The sequence below is a fragment of the Solea senegalensis genome, linkage group LG18, assembly GCF_019176455.1.
Source record: "Solea senegalensis isolate Sse05_10M linkage group LG18, IFAPA_SoseM_1, whole genome shotgun sequence".
Taxonomy (NCBI): domain Eukaryota; kingdom Metazoa; phylum Chordata; class Actinopteri; order Pleuronectiformes; family Soleidae; genus Solea; species Solea senegalensis.
In genome coordinates this window covers 19,024,507-19,042,287 of record NC_058041.1, presented here as the reverse complement: position 1 = coordinate 19,042,287, position 17,781 = coordinate 19,024,507, and the positions used below count along the sequence as shown (strand labels likewise).

Here is a 17,781-nt window from a genome sequence, read left to right as displayed (position 1 = left end):
TTGATGCATTGATTTTGCAGTGTCAGATTTAAAAAAAAAAAAACGTACTAATTTGTTCCTAACAGCAGAAAATGTCACCTTCCCAAAAACTACTGTAAAAATGTTATATATTAATATTTTTTTAAATGAGTCAAGCTTTTAAACCTACTTCAGCCTGAAATATACATACCAATTTTTAATAATATTTTTGAAATTTTAAGGTTTTTGTGTCTAAATATTGAGATTAACTTTGAGTGTTTGCCATAAACTTCAATATCTCTTTAAGCCTGTGGAGGGCAACGGCCTTTTTGATGCAAAATATGGAAAATAAAGCCGAGACATGGACTTCTGTTCTCAATACACTGTTAAAAGTCCAACACACAAAGAAATACTTTGTGAATGCAGATTAATTTAATTTAAAAAGCCATTTACTGGTTTAATTGACCATTTTCTTCATCTTTTGCTCTTTGTATGGACAAATTAGAAAGCAAAATCTTGTCCCTTATTTATCAATGATCTATATTCACAGGTAGAATCTATTTATGAATTCATTACAGAACATGCAGAAATTGTAATTAACCTTTAATAAACCACTTACAAAACCATATAGCACGTTAACAATAATAATATAATAATAATTTTACATTAATGTTAACATTAACAATAAGACTGTACTGGGACATTTATTTTCCCTTATTAGCATCCTTAATAACCTCGATATGATGTTTTATGACATAAGTATCTTTAATGTTTCACATTTAGCTGTATAGCCTCGCCAAATACCATAAACAGCTATTTCTGCATGAATATTATAATATTTATTTTAGAAATCCCCAAAAAATCTAACTAATCTTGGATTTTTGGGCGTTGACATTAAAATATAACATTTCAGCTCATTTAAAGAAGGAAAATAATTAAAAAAATGGTCATTAGTGGCACTAATAGTCTTCCATAGGGGTTTGGTCCCCATGCTGCAGAACACACTGCAGCTCTGCAGCGTGGGGTTACAGCCATGCCAGCGTGTGTAACAGCATGTGTAACGTTGTGTTACCTGACGCTGTGACGCTGACACAGAGACACAGGACAGGACAGACCAGTGTCTTGTCTGTCCTCCACTTAACAAAGTAAAAGCCTCCAGGTTATTTGATTTTGTGGAGACAGAGAATATATTAAAAACTAAAACTGAAACACAACAACAACACGCCAGGCTTTAACAGAGACATGAGACACATGAGGACACACGGACACACAGAGACACACGTGAGGACATCATCACTTACTTCAGTGTCTGAGTGAGGTGGGATTCCAACAAGGCAGAAAGTAACTCCATTCATTGGATTCACAGCAGGTGTTTGTGTCTGTGTGTGTGTCCACACATGCAAAGATACACACACTCTCACATGTGTGTCCTCTCAGCGTCTGTCTGTCCACTAACAGCTTCAGAGTGAAGACTAGAGACAGGACCACCCTGCTCTCTCTCTCTCTGTCTCTCTCTGTGAGTGTGTGTGTGTGTGTGTGACGTCATCGTCCCACTACGAGCTGCTGCTGCTGCTGCACCCTAACATTCTGACGGAAATATGGCCAGGCAGGATTTCAAAATAAAAGCACAAAACAGTTTAAGTCTGGATTAAAGGTGAAAATACCCCAGATTTTTTGCGGTGATAATATCTATGTCAGCTTTAATCTGTGACAAAGTGAAAAATGTGTTAGACACACGTTTGTGACTGAAAACTCTCCCACACCAAACCCCATAGAGAAAATCAGCGATTTAAGCTCACGTGGACACACACACACCAGTAGTAAAAGTGTATTAAAATGCCTACATATCCTATTTCTTAGATACAAACGTGACGATTCTGTGCTGCTGTCATTTGGAGGCACCTATCACATACCATAGCACATCTCACTCTTTTAACTTACTTTTAGTGTTTATTTGTTTATTTGTTTATTTATTAGGATCCCCAGTAGCTGTACATTTAAGAGAAATTTAAATGTTTCAGACAATACATTATATACTGTAAATATCTTTGTCCCTTCTTCAGTTCATTTTGCTTCATATCTGAACATAGTTACATCACAGTATTCACAACCTTCCATAATTACAAACAGCAATACATTCGGCACAAGCATAGAAGCTAACACTGACGTAATCTTGACATGTGTTATGTTATTTCGTAGCTCAAGTACGACCCTCCCTAAAGCGACCCAATGCTTGTTTTGTGTTAATTAACTTTACTGACAATTTATTCCATTCTTTCATTGCTCTGAAGGTCACAGTTGTTTCTGGAATGAGAAATCGACCTGCAGTTGCCTGTCTTGTTGTACATCCATGTGACTCTAGATTTTGTTTAAATTGCTCATACATAAATGTGGGATTCTTATGCTGTAATATTTTCCATGTTGCAGTCAGCAGAGCAGCTTTTACTCTTTAGTCTTCCACCTTTAACCAGTGGAGTTGGGCGTGCATCATTTCCACACTGGTTCTGTATGGGCAGTGCAGAGCTAGTCGTGCTGCTTTGTTCTGCATAAGTTGGAGTTTGTTGAAATGTTTCTTTTTAGCAGTCGCCCAAATCAACTGGCTGTAGTTCAATAGTTAGGTTTTGTTAGGTCTGATGTAATATAATTTCTGCATCTTCTTCACTGTGGCCTCTACCTGTGTGGACCAGTGTGGACCAGTGTGGACCAAGACCGTTTGCTGTCAACGCCAAGTCATTTAGCTTCTGTCACCATCGGTTTATCATTTATCAGAGGTTTCAGGCTCCGCCCCTTCCTTAATGAGTGGCATAATGATAATAACGTGATTTTTATTTGACTGATGATGCAGCATTGACTAACTGAGCAGTAACAATGCAATTACACGCAATCGCCATGGCAACAAGGCCGATTTTTGACTGCTGGTTGAAGTGTTTAAACAAGTTCATGTTTGTCCAGTGAGTTATTAGTAATATGTGTGTGTGTGCTTTGATGGTCAGTGGAGCGAGACACGGCCCAATGCTGATGTTGGCTGACAGTGCCCTGGGGACGTGTACATATATGTATATACACACACACACACACACAGTCATTATGTAACGGCCAGAGCATGAAAAGGGACCCAAAAAAAGCTAAAAATAGCTCAATGTGAAAGGGATGAAAGTAACATCTATAAAAATCACTGGCTTTGCAGACAATACTTAATTCTTCACAGGAGATAAAAAAATAAATAAATCTCCATTCTATAAAGTCAGCAAGACATTGCAGTCAGTGTGTCTTGAATTCATTCATTCATATGTTTCATTGTGTGCCTGTGCTGCTGTGTTAACCACTCACTCTCCCACACCAAAGCCCATAGAGAAAATCAGCGATTTAAACACCACAGCACACAGGAGTTGTTGATCCACTGCTGTCTGCATCACTATGTTCAAATGTCTTATTTTGTCACTTCGGCCTTTGCAAATCTTAATTTATATGTATTTAAGTGACACAAAGTGACCACACGAGGCAGCAGAGGACCAGCAGCTCCTGTGTCCCTGCGAGCTAAAATCACTGATTTTCTCTATGGGCTTTGGTGTGGGAGAGTGAGTGCTTTACGAACTTCCGTTTCCTGTTGGAAAAGTCTGTCTCGCGGTGAGATAAAGACGTCGTAGAAACACCTCAGCCATGTTTTTAACACACATTTTGAACTAACGTGTGTATCACGGGTTCCCGGCCGTCTCTTCGCTCTGTTCCGATAAAAAGCAAGAGCTGACGAGAATTTAATCCACACATTGTGTTGGAAAGTGATGAATGTGGGGACCCGTGTGTGTGTGTGTGCGTGTGCATGTGTGTGTGTGGACATACTAATCTGGCCTCGTCCTCAAAAGAATCCCCGCCCCCCCCCACTGCTGGAGGTTTGAGGAGACGCCACCTCCATGTCCTCCCTGTGTCTCTGTCCTCATGTACACTGTGACCTCCTCCCTCACAGGCCCCTCCCCCCTCAGTTAACCCTCTTTCAGCATCATCACCCTCCTCCTCCTCCTCTTCATCCTCCTGCTCCTGCTGCAGCAGAGACAGTGGAGTCATAAATCCACCCACAAACATGGCGGGCGCCATCGTGGCAGTAATTTATAGATTTATCATTTCAGGGAAAGTGGAGTCTGATGAGAGTGGCTTCATTCTCTGTGTCTCACACACACACACACACACACACACACACACACTATGTCACGTCGTCTCACAGTAGATGTGTTTTTAAAAACTGGAACAAGCTCAAGGATGGCGTTCAGAAGTCGTGTGAAGTGAATTTAATTTGCATAAAGTGACGTTTCTAAGACACTGGATTAAAAACCCATCTGATAAATGACTAAATTTAGTCTAGAGGAGGATTTATTTCATCAAATCTCTTCATGTTAAGTCAAAAATATGGCTATGAGTAAAAATAAAACACAATAAAAAATCTGTAGATACTTTTATTTTGCAATGAAATAACGAGAACATCTGTGTTCTGTTCTTTCACACTGCGGCCTGGCATCATGACAACAGTGTGTGTGTGTGTGTGTGTGTGTGTTGGGGGAGGGACACGCCCATCTGTCTGTTTACAACGCCGGCGCTTGCTTGGGAGATTTTCGCTGAATATCTAATCCGTCTAATCCTCAGTGAGCGTGCAGTGACATGGGCCGGCCTGTAGGGGGCTCAACCATAACCAGTTAAACCTAAACCTTAACCTTAGCCTTAACCAAAATCAAAGATCTTAAACCAGTTCCTCAGAAATGAGGTTCTGCCTCGTGAGGACCAGGTTTTTCGTCTCCATGAGGACGACTGGTCTCCTGTTTTTGGCACAACACACACACACACACACACACACACAGTGCAGTGTCAGTGTTGCGCTCTGACCTGCTCACGTGTAAATTGCTGATTCAATTATAGAGCTCTACAGAGAGAGAGAGAGAGAGACTCAATAATCACCTCACATCAGTGTCACTCGCCCTCAGCCACGCACGCACACACACAAACACACACACGCACACGTGCACACACACTCTGCGTGTTCTCTGTGCAGTTTAAGAAAATGACAAGTTTCATCAAAGTTCACTGAAGTTACACAAAGAGAGCGTTCAGTCACAACAGTGTGTCCCTTCAGTCCTCACACACACACACACACACACACACACACACACACACACACACACACACACACACACACACACAGAGGGTTTCAGACCTCCTGCACTATGAACCGTCCAGAAACACACACGCAGGAGTTGTTGATCCACTGCTGCCTCCATCACTTCAACTGTCTTATTTTGTCACGTCGGCCTTTGCAAATATGTATTTAAGTGACACAAAGTGACCACAGGAGGCAGCAGAGGACCAGCTTACATCACTGATTTTCTCTACGGGCTTTGGTGTGGGAGAGTGAGTGGTTCACAAACTTCAGTTTCCTGTTGCAACAGTGAGATAAAGACGTGAACGTGTTCTTAAAGACATCGTTAAGACAAAGTGACGTTTTTATATTAAATATCCTGTTGTCAAGATGAGATGTGTGTCAGTGCAGGGGAAACACACACACACACACACACACACACACACACACACACTGGGACCCTCGGGGAGATTCACTCTGGAGGAAACCTATTATCAGGTCAGGAGCAAACACACACACACACACACTCATGACAAAAATAAAGCTTTCATCGTTCTATTTCCAGCTGTGAAGTCGCTGAATGAAACAGAGCAGAAAACATGTTTGAGGTTGTGTAACACTGTGTGTGTGTGTGCAGATGGTACCGTCAGCTGCTGTAGGTGTGAGACGTGCTGCTGCTGCTGCTGCTGCTGCTGCTGCTGCTGCTGCTGAAATATGTACCGTAAGTGCAATTCTTCTGACGTCGACTCCGACCTTTGTTTCTTTTTCAAAATCAAACCCCCGTTAAATGTTGAAAAATGAGAACTTTTACGATTCTAAATATGGAGGAGGATAGTGGAATGATGAAATGATATACATGAAACGACAAGTCTGTGTGTACGAAGGATTTCCTCGCCCTTTGACCTTCTGTCCACTTACTGCAGCTTAATCATAAAAATCACCTCTTGGTTTCCTCCCACACTGAACCTCATAGAGAAAACCAGTGATTTTAACTTAGTTTAGTTTTTATTAATCCCCTTAAGGAAAGTATTCCTCTGCATTTTGACCCATCCTAGAATTAGGAGCAGTGGGCAGCCCTTTTTTGGTCGGGTGGGGATTTGAACCAGCAACCCTCTGGTTACAAGTCAAGTTCCCTTTCCACTTGGGCTGCCAAACTCGTGGAGGATCAGGAGCTGCTGCTGTACTGCTGCACGGCCGTAGTGTAGTGTGTTCTGTGATTTTCTCTGTGGGGTTTGGTGCAGGGAGAGTGAGTGGTTTACAGAAAGTGAGATACAGATGTGGACGTGTTCTTAAGACGTCGCAGGCTTAAAGTGACGTTGATTTGAGTTAGAAAATCATCCTATCTATGTATAAGTATATATATTTTTTTTTTTGTTTCAGCAGATGTGTTTGTGTTCACAGTGGCAGGATATCCTGGTGTTCACACACACACACACACACACACACACACACACACACACACTGACTGACTAATGATTTTCGCTCCCGGTCAGAATCAGTTGTTCCGCCCTAACACACCAACACAGTCTTGGTCTTTATCTTAAACACACGCTGCAAAGTGGCGCCAAACTCTGTTGTCACTTTCCCATTTTCCCTCACAACGTGTCTTTGTGTGACATACATGAACAAAATCAGTATGTGGGACAACTACACTCACTCTCCCACACCAAACCCCATACAGAAAATCACTGATTTTAACGTCACAGCTCACAGGAGCCGCTGATCCACTGCTGCCTCCATCACTACGTTCAAATGTCTTTTATTTTACTTATTTTGTCTCTTCGGCATTTGAAAAATCTTCTCAGTGACACAAAGTGACCACACGAGGCAGCTCCTGTGTCCCTGTGAGCTACAATCACTGGACTTCTCCATTGAATCCCTGATATTTCGATCCAACCACACTTAAATAAAATAAAACTTGGACTGTCCCTTTAAGTCCGACTATTTTGAACGGATGCAGCTGCTGTAGCAACTAAAGTTGATTTGGACTCAAAGTAAATGAAGTCACTGTGTGCTGGAGTTAAAATAGAAGCAAGTATCTTAAAGGATTCACACACTGTCCTCTCTGTCCACACATACAGTCTGCTGTCTCACACACACACACACTGTCTCACAGTCTTCACACACACACATATCATAGACAGAAAAAACCACATCAGTTGAGCCGATTGTCTAAAAATACACAAACGTCCGTCTCACTCATCGAGACGAGCGCAGAAGTCTTCCGTCCCTCATTCACTGCATGTTTTTGTCAATTTTTACCACAAATTCAACATAAAAATACCACAAAGTCAAACCATAACAAACACGTATGACCGCTACAGGCTCCCCCTGCTGGCCCACAACACACAACACACACACACACACACACACAGGTGATGACTCGGAACGTTCTGGAACATTAGTGCGTTCCTGTTGCCTCGTACGTCGTTATAAATGTGAACGATATTCAAGTTAGATTTGCTCCAGTTTTCACACGTAACTCAGGTTATTCAGGAGGCTAACATGTATAATAATGTAGCCGTATAGCTCGCTAGGTCCGCTAGCTAGCGAGCAAATCACATCCATTCTGCGAACTCGTCGTGTCGTTTTTCATACTTAAAAATGTAAAAAATATACTAATAACATGTTTGCAGACACCTACTGTGTAAACATACATAGAATAATAGACAGAAACTCTTTTGCTTTTGCTCAGCTGATGCTAGCAGCAGCCATTTTGTGTTATGAAGCCAGCAGCCATCTTGAGTTGGGGCAGGAGGAGTTTTAACGGGAAAAGTTCCATATTCTGAGTAAAAACACACGTATTCTTAGGATAAAACTGTTGTAAAGGATATTTACAGTATATACGATGTGATAAGACATAAAAAATGCATAGACAGTAAACAGTAAAATAGTTTCTGTTTTGTTTGAGTTATTGTGCGTTATAATATCCAGTTTAAGATATAATATACTGCGATATAACATCGCGTCTTTAGTGAAGTCGGGACATGACAAACATTATTATGTTAAATGTTTCATAAAGAGACACAATATACATTACACGATACGTGATGCGATAAAAATGCAGTAGACTTCATATTTTAATACGTACGTTTTCTTTTGTGATGTCTTTTAATTACCAAACTAATTTAGCCAAAAATCTAATTACAAATTGTGATTTTGATCATAATTTGATGATGATCATGACACGATACGACACTGTAAACTGAATAAACTTCATTTCAGTCTCAGTGCTGCTGTATAAGCATTATATAATTAACAGTTTATATATATATATATATATATATATATATACATATATAAACACACACTGAAGTTACTTCACATCATTTTGCGCCCGTCCAACAAATGTAATGCGACTTTTTCTCACATTCAGCACAGTCACAGCTCAGTTTCTACGTAATCACGGCACCGTGGCGTAACCAAACAAACACGCTCGCTGGCCACTTTATTAGGTACAGCTACGTGACGCGTAGCGCATTAGAGTTGTTGATGCTGTACTCTGACCTTCGACCTCTGGCATCTACAAGTCAGAAAACGGCTTCTTCACGCGCTCACGTTCGTCCACTTCTTCCACACTGTTCGTTCGTTGGTCGCTCGTTCCGACTCACGCTCGCTTTGAACTTCACCAGAGTCACGTGACTGGATGAGTCAAGTGGGATTGGCTGATTAGATGAAACTTTTTTTTCCAGAGTGATGTGTGTGTGTGTGTGTGATGTGTGTGTGTGTGTGTGTCTCACCTGGGCCATGGTGTTCAGCTGCTGCTCTTCTTCATGGCGTCTATGAAGGTCTAACTGGTTCCTTGTAGATGATGTTTGGATCCTGGACGTCTCTCTCTCTCTCTCTCTCTCTCTCTCTCTCTCTCCCTCTGTCACACACACTCACACATTCTCTCACACACACACTCCAGCAGTGTCTCGTCCTCTCTCTCTCTCTTTCTTTCTCTCGCTCTCTCGTTCTTCTGCTCTGACCCTGGTGTCACAGGGATCTCGTCTTTTTCTTTGCTGCTTCACTCCTTTCTCTTCTCTCTCTCTCTCTCTCTCTCTCTGCCGGTGTGTGTGTGTATAATCTGGATCTCCTTTGCCTCTCTCTCTCAGCTTCCTCCCCTCCTCTAAAACCCTCCCTCTCTTCCCCCTAACTGTACACAGCTTTAGAGACAGGTGAGGATGAGGGAGGGAGGGGAGGAGGGTCAGAGGGATAGAGGTGTGTGTGTGTGTGTGTGTGTGTGTGTGTGTGTGTGTGAGACATGTGACCTGACGGTGTAGTAGGATCCCAGCAGCTGCTCTCGACTCATTCCTTCATCCATGTGAGACACAAACTCGCCGCGTTCACCGACGTTGACGTTAAAGTGTCAACGGAGCCACTTTCAGCATTTTAACGTTTATATTTATACGTTTATTATCTGTGTGTTCGGAGCGTCATGAATCAGCAGCAGCAGGAAAAACGCTGCTGTTTTGTGTCCTTTTCTTTGTTGTTTTATGTGAACGTTCAGTGATGTGATGTAAAAATACATCAAACCACAACAAACACAACCAGCGACACACTCACTATTTTTAACACGTCATTTCATTTTTCACTTTTTTCAATTTGTCGCTGCATCTGTTTCAAAACATGTGCTTCAAATTCCTCTGGAAGGAGGTTTTGATTTTTTTGGGCCCATAATGTAGTAAAAATTTAGTTTTTATTGAATAAAAATCCCTCGAGTCACTTTAAATGAGCTTGTTTGAATATATGTCATAACGTTTAAAAGTAAGTCACATCTTTTAGTATTTATTGAATGAAAATTGCATTAATTCAGTGGTTTTTTTTGAATGATCTTTATTTATCTGAAGCAGAAGAACTATTTTTAACAAATCATTTACATTTTTTATTTGTCACTGCATTTCTTTCCAAATATTTGCATCACTTCTTCATTAAAAAAATTCCTCAATTCCTCGAGCAAACAGAAAATGACTTTTGATACTTGCAGTAAATGTCATAAATATTAAGACATTTATTTAAGTAATATTATTTTAAAAAGTGACATTTTCTGGTCACATACTCAATTATCATGTTAAGGTACTTTATACTTTTTACTAGTCAATGGAAAACCACTGATAATACAGTATATATAGAGAGTATAAGAGATTACAGCGGTGTCATTTAATACAAACTCTTCATTTCTGATGTATACAGTATGTTTTTAAAAATAACAGACAGAAATATCATAAAGCTACTGGAAACCCGCTTTATGATTTCATAGAAACTCACTCACTCACTCAGTCACTCAGTCACTCAGTCATTCTATCCTTGAGGAATGAGGAAAAGGACATCCTGTGAGGCAGAAACTCTGGAAACTCCCAAACACAAAACAACAGGAACGAGTGTTTCTGCTCTTCAGCCTCGATCCAACAGCAACGCACGCATCCGTCACACGACACACACATTCATGATGTTTATAATCTTTATCTTCACTCTGAATTAACGCGGCTGCACCTTTGACCTGTGGCTTCAGTCACTGACTTTATCGCAGCTTAAATTCAGATATTTGAAATAACAAAGTGTGTAATGAGGAGTCATCGAGGACTGAGAGTGACGATGGTAAATGCCGACATCTGCTGTTCATTTGAAGTCAATTCAACTGTAAATGTGCGAGGCGAGTAGAGCCAGTGGAAACACGCCACTATTTTAAGAAAAACAATTAAACTTTCATATGAGTCTAAATACTATTATTTACTGCTTTAGCTTTTTCACACGTTGATGCTAAATTTAAGCAAAATTCAAAGAAAAAGGTATATAAAAGACAGTCAAATCATCCTTTTTGTGGTTTATGTGAGAATAAATTTAAAATACTTTAGTTTTTAATTTTCATTTCATCACATTTTACAGTTGTTTCATAAATGTAACTGAGTTATATTTACACCAGTGCCTGATTTTATTTCATGTAAAAAAAACAACTTTGTCACAGTTTGTTCATTGTAAATGCAAATAATGTTTATTACAAAACAAAAGTCTGTTACATCTTTGAATTTTGAATACAAAGCAGTTTTATTGGATAAAATGTCAGTTTATTTAAACTTAAGGTACAATTTTAATAGCTCTTCTTTTAAAAATGATAATTGCCACTTTAAAAGTCATTCAAAAATGTGACTTTCATTAGAATATTTTACAATAGTTGTGCTGTGCTGTATGTACTTAAATATTATTGTTTTCTTCTAATATTTTATTTCTCTTTCATAAGAAGTATCAAGCTAGTTTTTTTCAAATACACATTTTTACAGGTTTTTAGGACATTTAAAAACAAAAAGTTGTACAAACAATGTTTATTATCCATCTGAGGACAGATAAGAGATTAAAAACATAAATATAAGTAAATTAATAATGTCCATTAATAGTTTTTATGAATTTTTCCTGACATGAATATGAAACTCAGCTCATCTATAGATCAAGTTAAGAATCTATATATGTTTATTTTTTTTAGCTTAAATGTTGTTTAAATGTTAAATCAAACAATATATTATACATATTAATTATATTATATATTTAACGTAGTCGCATATTTAACTTTCGGGTTCGATCTCGCTTGTCATTGTTCATTAAGCAGTACCGGGATTGAACAGCAGGTGGCGGTGTTGGCGTTGGAGTTAACAAACACAGACAAGAGAAGAAGATGCGAGCTCCTCTGTGTTTTTAGCGTCGTGAGATTAGTTCGGTGGGGTTTTTTCCTTCATATTTCGTTCGTTTAAAATTTTATTGACGACGTTTTTTAACAAACCTCGGCGGAGCAGAGTCACCGCCGCTGTTAACCGCTTAGCATCGCTGCAAACAGCTTAGCTCCGCTCTTGTTTGTGCGAACCGGGGCAGCTAGGCTAACACGTGAGCTAACGAACATTACGAAAATAAACTGCGGTCAAGTGAGCCGTCATTCGTCTTCGCGTGGTCAAGTGAGCCGTAATTCGTTTTTAATTGCGCCATTGTAGTGGAACTTACGATCGACTGAGAGTGTCAGCGCCAGTTTGATACCGAGCGAGATCACTTCCGGTTTTCAAAATAAGACGTTACTAATACAAGTGCAATCAATCGTGCTAATTTTAAGACATTGGGTCACATTGTCCAGAAGCTATTGAACTAAATATTTTCCCTAATTTATTTAGATTTTTACTGTACAATAACAACACATTGGTCCATAGGTTCTGACAATGGTTAGTACAGTTGATCTCAGGAGCATGCTGACTACTCCCTCACTCATTATCAAACAATTTTTACTGTATACATTTTGAGAAATGAAGCATCAAAGTTGTCCTTTTTTGCTCAGAAAAAGGCAGAAAACTCCTTTTTTACTGTACAATAAAATCACTTTGGCCCATAAGTTCTGACAATGGTTGGTACAGTTGACTTCAGGGTCATGCTGACTACTACCTGACTCATTATCAAACATTTTTACTGTATCATTTCTGAGAAATAAAGCCGCAAAGTTGCCTTTTTCCTCCAGGGCCAACGGTTGCTCAAGTCGTCTTTCAACTTGAAAGTTGTGGGTTCGATTCCCGCCTCCGCTAGTCTACATGCCCATGTGTCCTTGGGCAAGACACTTAACCCCACGTTACTCCTGACGGCTGACGTGTGAGTGGGTATGAAATAGGGCTGAACGATATATCGTTATCGTATCGATATCTAGATATGAACATTCAAGATATTCATATCGAAAAAGCAACGATATAAACAAAATAGATTTTCCCCCGCGCTCGCCCTGCATGTACAGCTCTGGCAGTCACAATAAACTTCATTTTTACGATTGCCCTTGAATGCACCACTACGGCCAGCCAACCACAAACCTTATTTCATGCTTGCTGTGGAACGACAGCTGAAGCCAACCAATGACAAACATAGGAGGGCGGGAGGGAGACGGAGACTGAGACACGCACATACACACACACATACACACACACACACGACATACACAGCGGGAAAGAAAAGTGACAGAAGATAATGCGGCCGGTGGCGATTTTGTGCCAAAACATAAATCATCCTCCATTATTTGGAGGTATTTTGGATTTTAAAAAGGATGTCAACCCGAGCGAGGTGTTGTGCAGGTCGTGCTTGGCGAAAATTGCAACGAACCAAGGTAGCACAACAAACATGTTTCACCACCTGAAACAACACCATCGCGTGCTGCACGAAGAGTGTATTACAATGAGAGAAACACCGGGGACTTCTCAGGTATCCCAAAAGAAGCCCAAGTTAAGTGTGTTTACTGATGCGTTCAGTAGTGTTACACCATATGAGTCGACGTCCACCAGACATAAAGGCGTTACAGACGCTATAACATGCCACATTGCAAAAGACATGGTACCCGTGTACACAGTCTCACAGTGAGTTCTCATCAATAAAACACTTTCCATGTGGAAAGTTTCCACAGTCTTTTGTATTATGATGTTTTTATTTTTCTGAAAAATGCGTGCTTTTCACCGAACCCGTAGTCATATCGTATCATATCGATATCGAGATATCTGGCATGAATATCGAGATATGAAATTTTGTCCATATCGTTCAGCCCTAGTATGAAAGATGTTCTGTATGTACTGTAAGTGTGAGTGAATGGGTGAATGGCAAAACTGTAGTTACAAACACTTTAAAATGTTCACTAAAAAATATTAATCTTTAGAACCATGTTTTCTTTTAACATTATTACACATAGTTAAAAATGTTGGCTAACCTCTTATTTGTAACATTAGTAAGACCGTTTTTTGTACCCTAACACTGTAACTTTTTATTCAAAAGAATTATGTATACTTGTGTAATTTTTTTATTAAAAAACAAAAGTAACTATCCAACTTTTCAAGCTTTTATACTAATATGTATATTAGCATTAGTTACTTCATTTTTATAGAAATCACATGAACATGTACATGAATTTATTTTGTAACATTATGACATTTTGTAATTTTTCTTTAGCAATGTATCCGATATTTTTGTATCATTATAACATTGTTTAGTAATGAAAGTAAAGTGTATTACTAACTTTTCATAATTTTATATTTAAATAATATCTTTTTTTGGGTAGCATTAATTTGTAAATCCCAACCTTTTTGTTACTTTAGTAAAATCACATTTTGATTGTTGATAAATTTGTAGATTTCAAACTTTACAAAATGTTTTAGGAGTAACATTACATCTAATAAAAAAGTTTTATTAATGAAAGTAACGTAAAATGTTTTTCTAATTTTACCACATTTTATGGGGTGGAGTGGCTCAGTGGTTAAGACCGGTACCCTGTGTGCGAAAGACATCATAGTCGCAATGGTCGCAAGTTTGATTCCACCCCTGGCTGATTGTACTCAATTCAATTGTAAGTCGCTTTGGATAAAAGCGTCTGCTAAATGACATGTAATGTAAAGTAATATCATTTTTGTAGGGTAAGTTACTTGTTTGTAAATCACAACATTTTAACATTTGACATTACATTTTATAAAAATGTATATAATGAAAGTAACTTTTGTAGCATTAAGTTTAACTTTTCAGTGTTTTATATAATGTATGATTTTTGTAGCATTAGGTATTTGTTAGTAATATTAAAACATCCCAAATTATCCTCAATAACACCAGTTACCATTAGTTCCACCTTAAAACTTTCCTCATTGTTTCGACATTCGACTATTTTGTCCATTAATTTATCAGTTAAATTTTTTTTGAAAAAGTATCGTGTTTGTCAAATGTAAAAATGATGACGTTCTCAAACATCTTGCTTTTTTCCACAAACCAAAATTTATTCAGTTTTAATGATTTTTCTTTGTTTTATGGAGCAAAGAAACCAGAAAAGAAATGTTTTTTTATTCAAAACATTTTTAGTCGTCATAGTAGCAGCACAAACTCTAACACATATTTAGGAATATGTCTTTTTTTGTAACGTTGTTGACCAATTTTGTTTTTTTATAGCAAAATCAGTTCATCTGTAAACGATTAATCTGCAATGACATTTTGAGGGTTTTGGAAACACAGATAGTTTGACACAGCGTCGCACAGTCAAGGTCAGTTTGTCTCACTCTCGCACACAAAACCCCATAGAGAAAATCAGCAATTTTAACATCACAGCACCCAGGAGTTGTTGATCCACTACTGCCTCCATCACTAAGTTCAAATGTCTGATTTTGTCACTTTGGTACTTTTCTTTGCTGTTTCACTCCTTTCTCTTCTCTCTCTCTCTCTCTCTCTCTCTCTCTGCCAGTGTGTTGGTACAATGTAAAATCACAGATTTTCTCTATGGGGTTTGGTGTGGTATGTGGAGTGGTTTACAAACTTCAGTTTCCTGTCAAAAAAAACTAAAGTAAAGTAAAAAATAAAGTGTCAAACATAAGATAACTTAAGATAACATCTTAAGATATCATTGTTAGCTGTGGTTCCACTGGCATCATTTAAATCCGTCTTGAGATTTTTGGTTATTTTTTTACCCCCTCTCTAATGTGTTCTAGGAAAACTCCAGGTTGATTTAAATTTAACATTCGTAATAATAAATGTCCTGTGTACAGAGGACACTTCCTTTCAGCATGAACTTCCAGGAAACAGTTGTCGACATCAGTGTGACGTTTGACCAGGATGCGTCTTTAAGATGAAGGACATGTCATGTCACATGCAGGTTCACATTGGAGCAAGAGACCATATCTCTGTCTCCGCTGCAGCTGCTCCTTTACACACTAATGTAACCTGGTCGCTCACACGAGAAAACACTTGACACAGAAACAGTATCTGTGAAAAACTGAGACAAAACAACAATTCACCAAAATTAAAATATCCGGTGTATTCTGTAAGCTTTTGTATTGCAACAGTTTTTAAATTGTTTCTGTCACTCCTTTTACGTAACCAAAAGTTCCAGAGACAAACTAAACTTCCGTCTAATCATCTGTTAAATTCACTGCAATAAAATGTCAGTGTTAAGTTAATAATAATAAAAGTTAAGATGTCATCAAAATAAAGTCATAAGTCATACTTGTTAAAGTACAGTTGACAAAAAGTCATACTTTTGTATGTCGTCCAAAGTTTGACAAAAAAGTCATAGTATGTCGTCCAAAATCACCCAAAAAAGTCATAGTGTAGTATGTCGTCCAAACTCACCGTAAAAAGTCATAGTATAGTATGTCGTCCAAAATCACAGAAGAAAGTCATAGTATAGTATGTCGTCCAAAATCACCCAAGAAAGTCATAGTATAGTATGTCGTCCAAAATTACATTACATTACATTACATGTCATTTAGCAGACGCTTTTATCCAAAGCGACTTACAAAAGTGCATTTAAACATTTGGGTACAAATAAGAGCTAGAAGTAAGTAAGAGCTTCAAGTAGAACAAACTATGAAGTGCTAGTCATAAGTGCAATACAATTTTTTTTTTTTTGTCGTCTTAGTCGAGGTAGAGTCGGAACAAATGTGTTTTTAGTCGGCGTCGGAAGATGTGGAGGCTTTCAGCTGTCCGGATGTCGATGGGGAGATCGTTCCACCATTTGGGAGCGAGGACAGTGAACAGTCTCGAGTTCTGCGAGTGCCTCTGTGATCCTCTCAGTGAGGGGGCAGCGAGCCGGTTTGTCGATGCAGAGCGGAGTGGGCGGGCTGGGGTGTAGGTTTTGATCATGTCCTGGATGTAGGCTGGACCGGATCCGTTTGTAGCATGGAACGCAAGCACTAGAGTCTTGAAGCGGATGCGAGCAGCTACAGGAAGCCAGTGAAGGGAGCGGAGGAGCGGTGTAGTGTGGGAGAATTTTGGTAAATTGAAGACCAGTCGAGCTGCTGCATTCTGGATGAGTTGCAGAGGTCGTATGGCGCATGCAGGAAGACCAGCCAGGAGGGAGTTGCAGTAATCCAAGCGTGAGATGACAAGAGCCTGGACCAGAACCTGTGCCGCCTTCTGGGTTAGGAGAGGCCGAATCCTTCGGATGTTGTGCAACATGTATCTGCAAGATCTAGCTGTTGCAGCAATGTTGGCAGTGAGGGAGAGATGGTCGTCAAGTGTCACACCCAGGTTCCTTGCGGTGTGAGAAGGAGTTACCACAGAGTTGTCGAGGGTGATGGTTAGATCTGTGGTGGGAGAGCCCTTTCCTGGGAGAAAAAGAAATTCAGTCTTGTCGAGATTGAGTTTCAGGTGATGGTCAGACATCCACTGAGAGATGTCAGTCAGACAAGCGGTGATCCGTTCTGCTACCTGTGTGTCGGAGCTGGGAAAAGAGAGAATGAGTTGGGTGTCATCGGCGTAGCTGTGATAGGAAAAACCATGAGAGCGAATAACCGAACCAAGAGAGTTGGTGTATAGAGAGAAGAGGAGAGGGCCCAAGACAGAACCCTGAGGGACCCCAGTAGCTAGAGGACAGGGTTCCGACACGGATCCTCTCCAGGTTACTCTGTATGTTACTCTGTATGTTTGGTTTTGAAGATAGGACGAGAGTAGGGTAAGTGCAGAGCCTGAGACACCTAGTTCTTGAAGGGAGGAAGTCAGGATCTGGTGGTTAACTGTGTCAAACGCTGCAGAAAGGTCCAAGAGGATGAGCACAGAGGAGAGAGAGGCAGCCCTGGCAGTGTGGAGTTGCTCAGTGACAGCCAGAAGTGCAGTTTCGGTCGAGTGACCTGCTTTAAAACCAGACTGAAGAGGATCAAGAAGGTTGTTCCGGTGAAGGTAGGAGGAGAGTTGATTAAAGATAGGGCGCTCCAGAGTTTTGGAGAGAAAAGGAAGAAGAGAGACAG

General features: G+C 39.7%; 1 protein-coding gene across 5 annotated transcripts in view; it reads right to left on the bottom strand.

Annotated features, from left to right (window-relative positions):
* The window catches only part of LOC122759265 (rho GTPase-activating protein 23-like), a 32,247-nt gene extending 23,291 nt beyond the window's left edge, over positions 1–8,956 (bottom strand). For 4 of the 5 annotated variants that reach the window (XM_044013989.1, XM_044013991.1, XM_044013990.1 and 1 more), the window contains exon 1: positions 1,260–1,374. In XM_044013989.1, coding sequence (XP_043869924.1) covers positions 1,260–1,313 — 54 coding nt within the window. In that variant the 5' untranslated portion in view covers positions 1,314–1,374. Of the gene's footprint in view, positions 1–1,259; positions 1,375–8,820 lie in introns of those variants that run through there. The other variant, XM_044013994.1, reaches the window with a different exon arrangement.
* Positions 8,957–17,781: the final 8,825 nt, after the last annotated feature.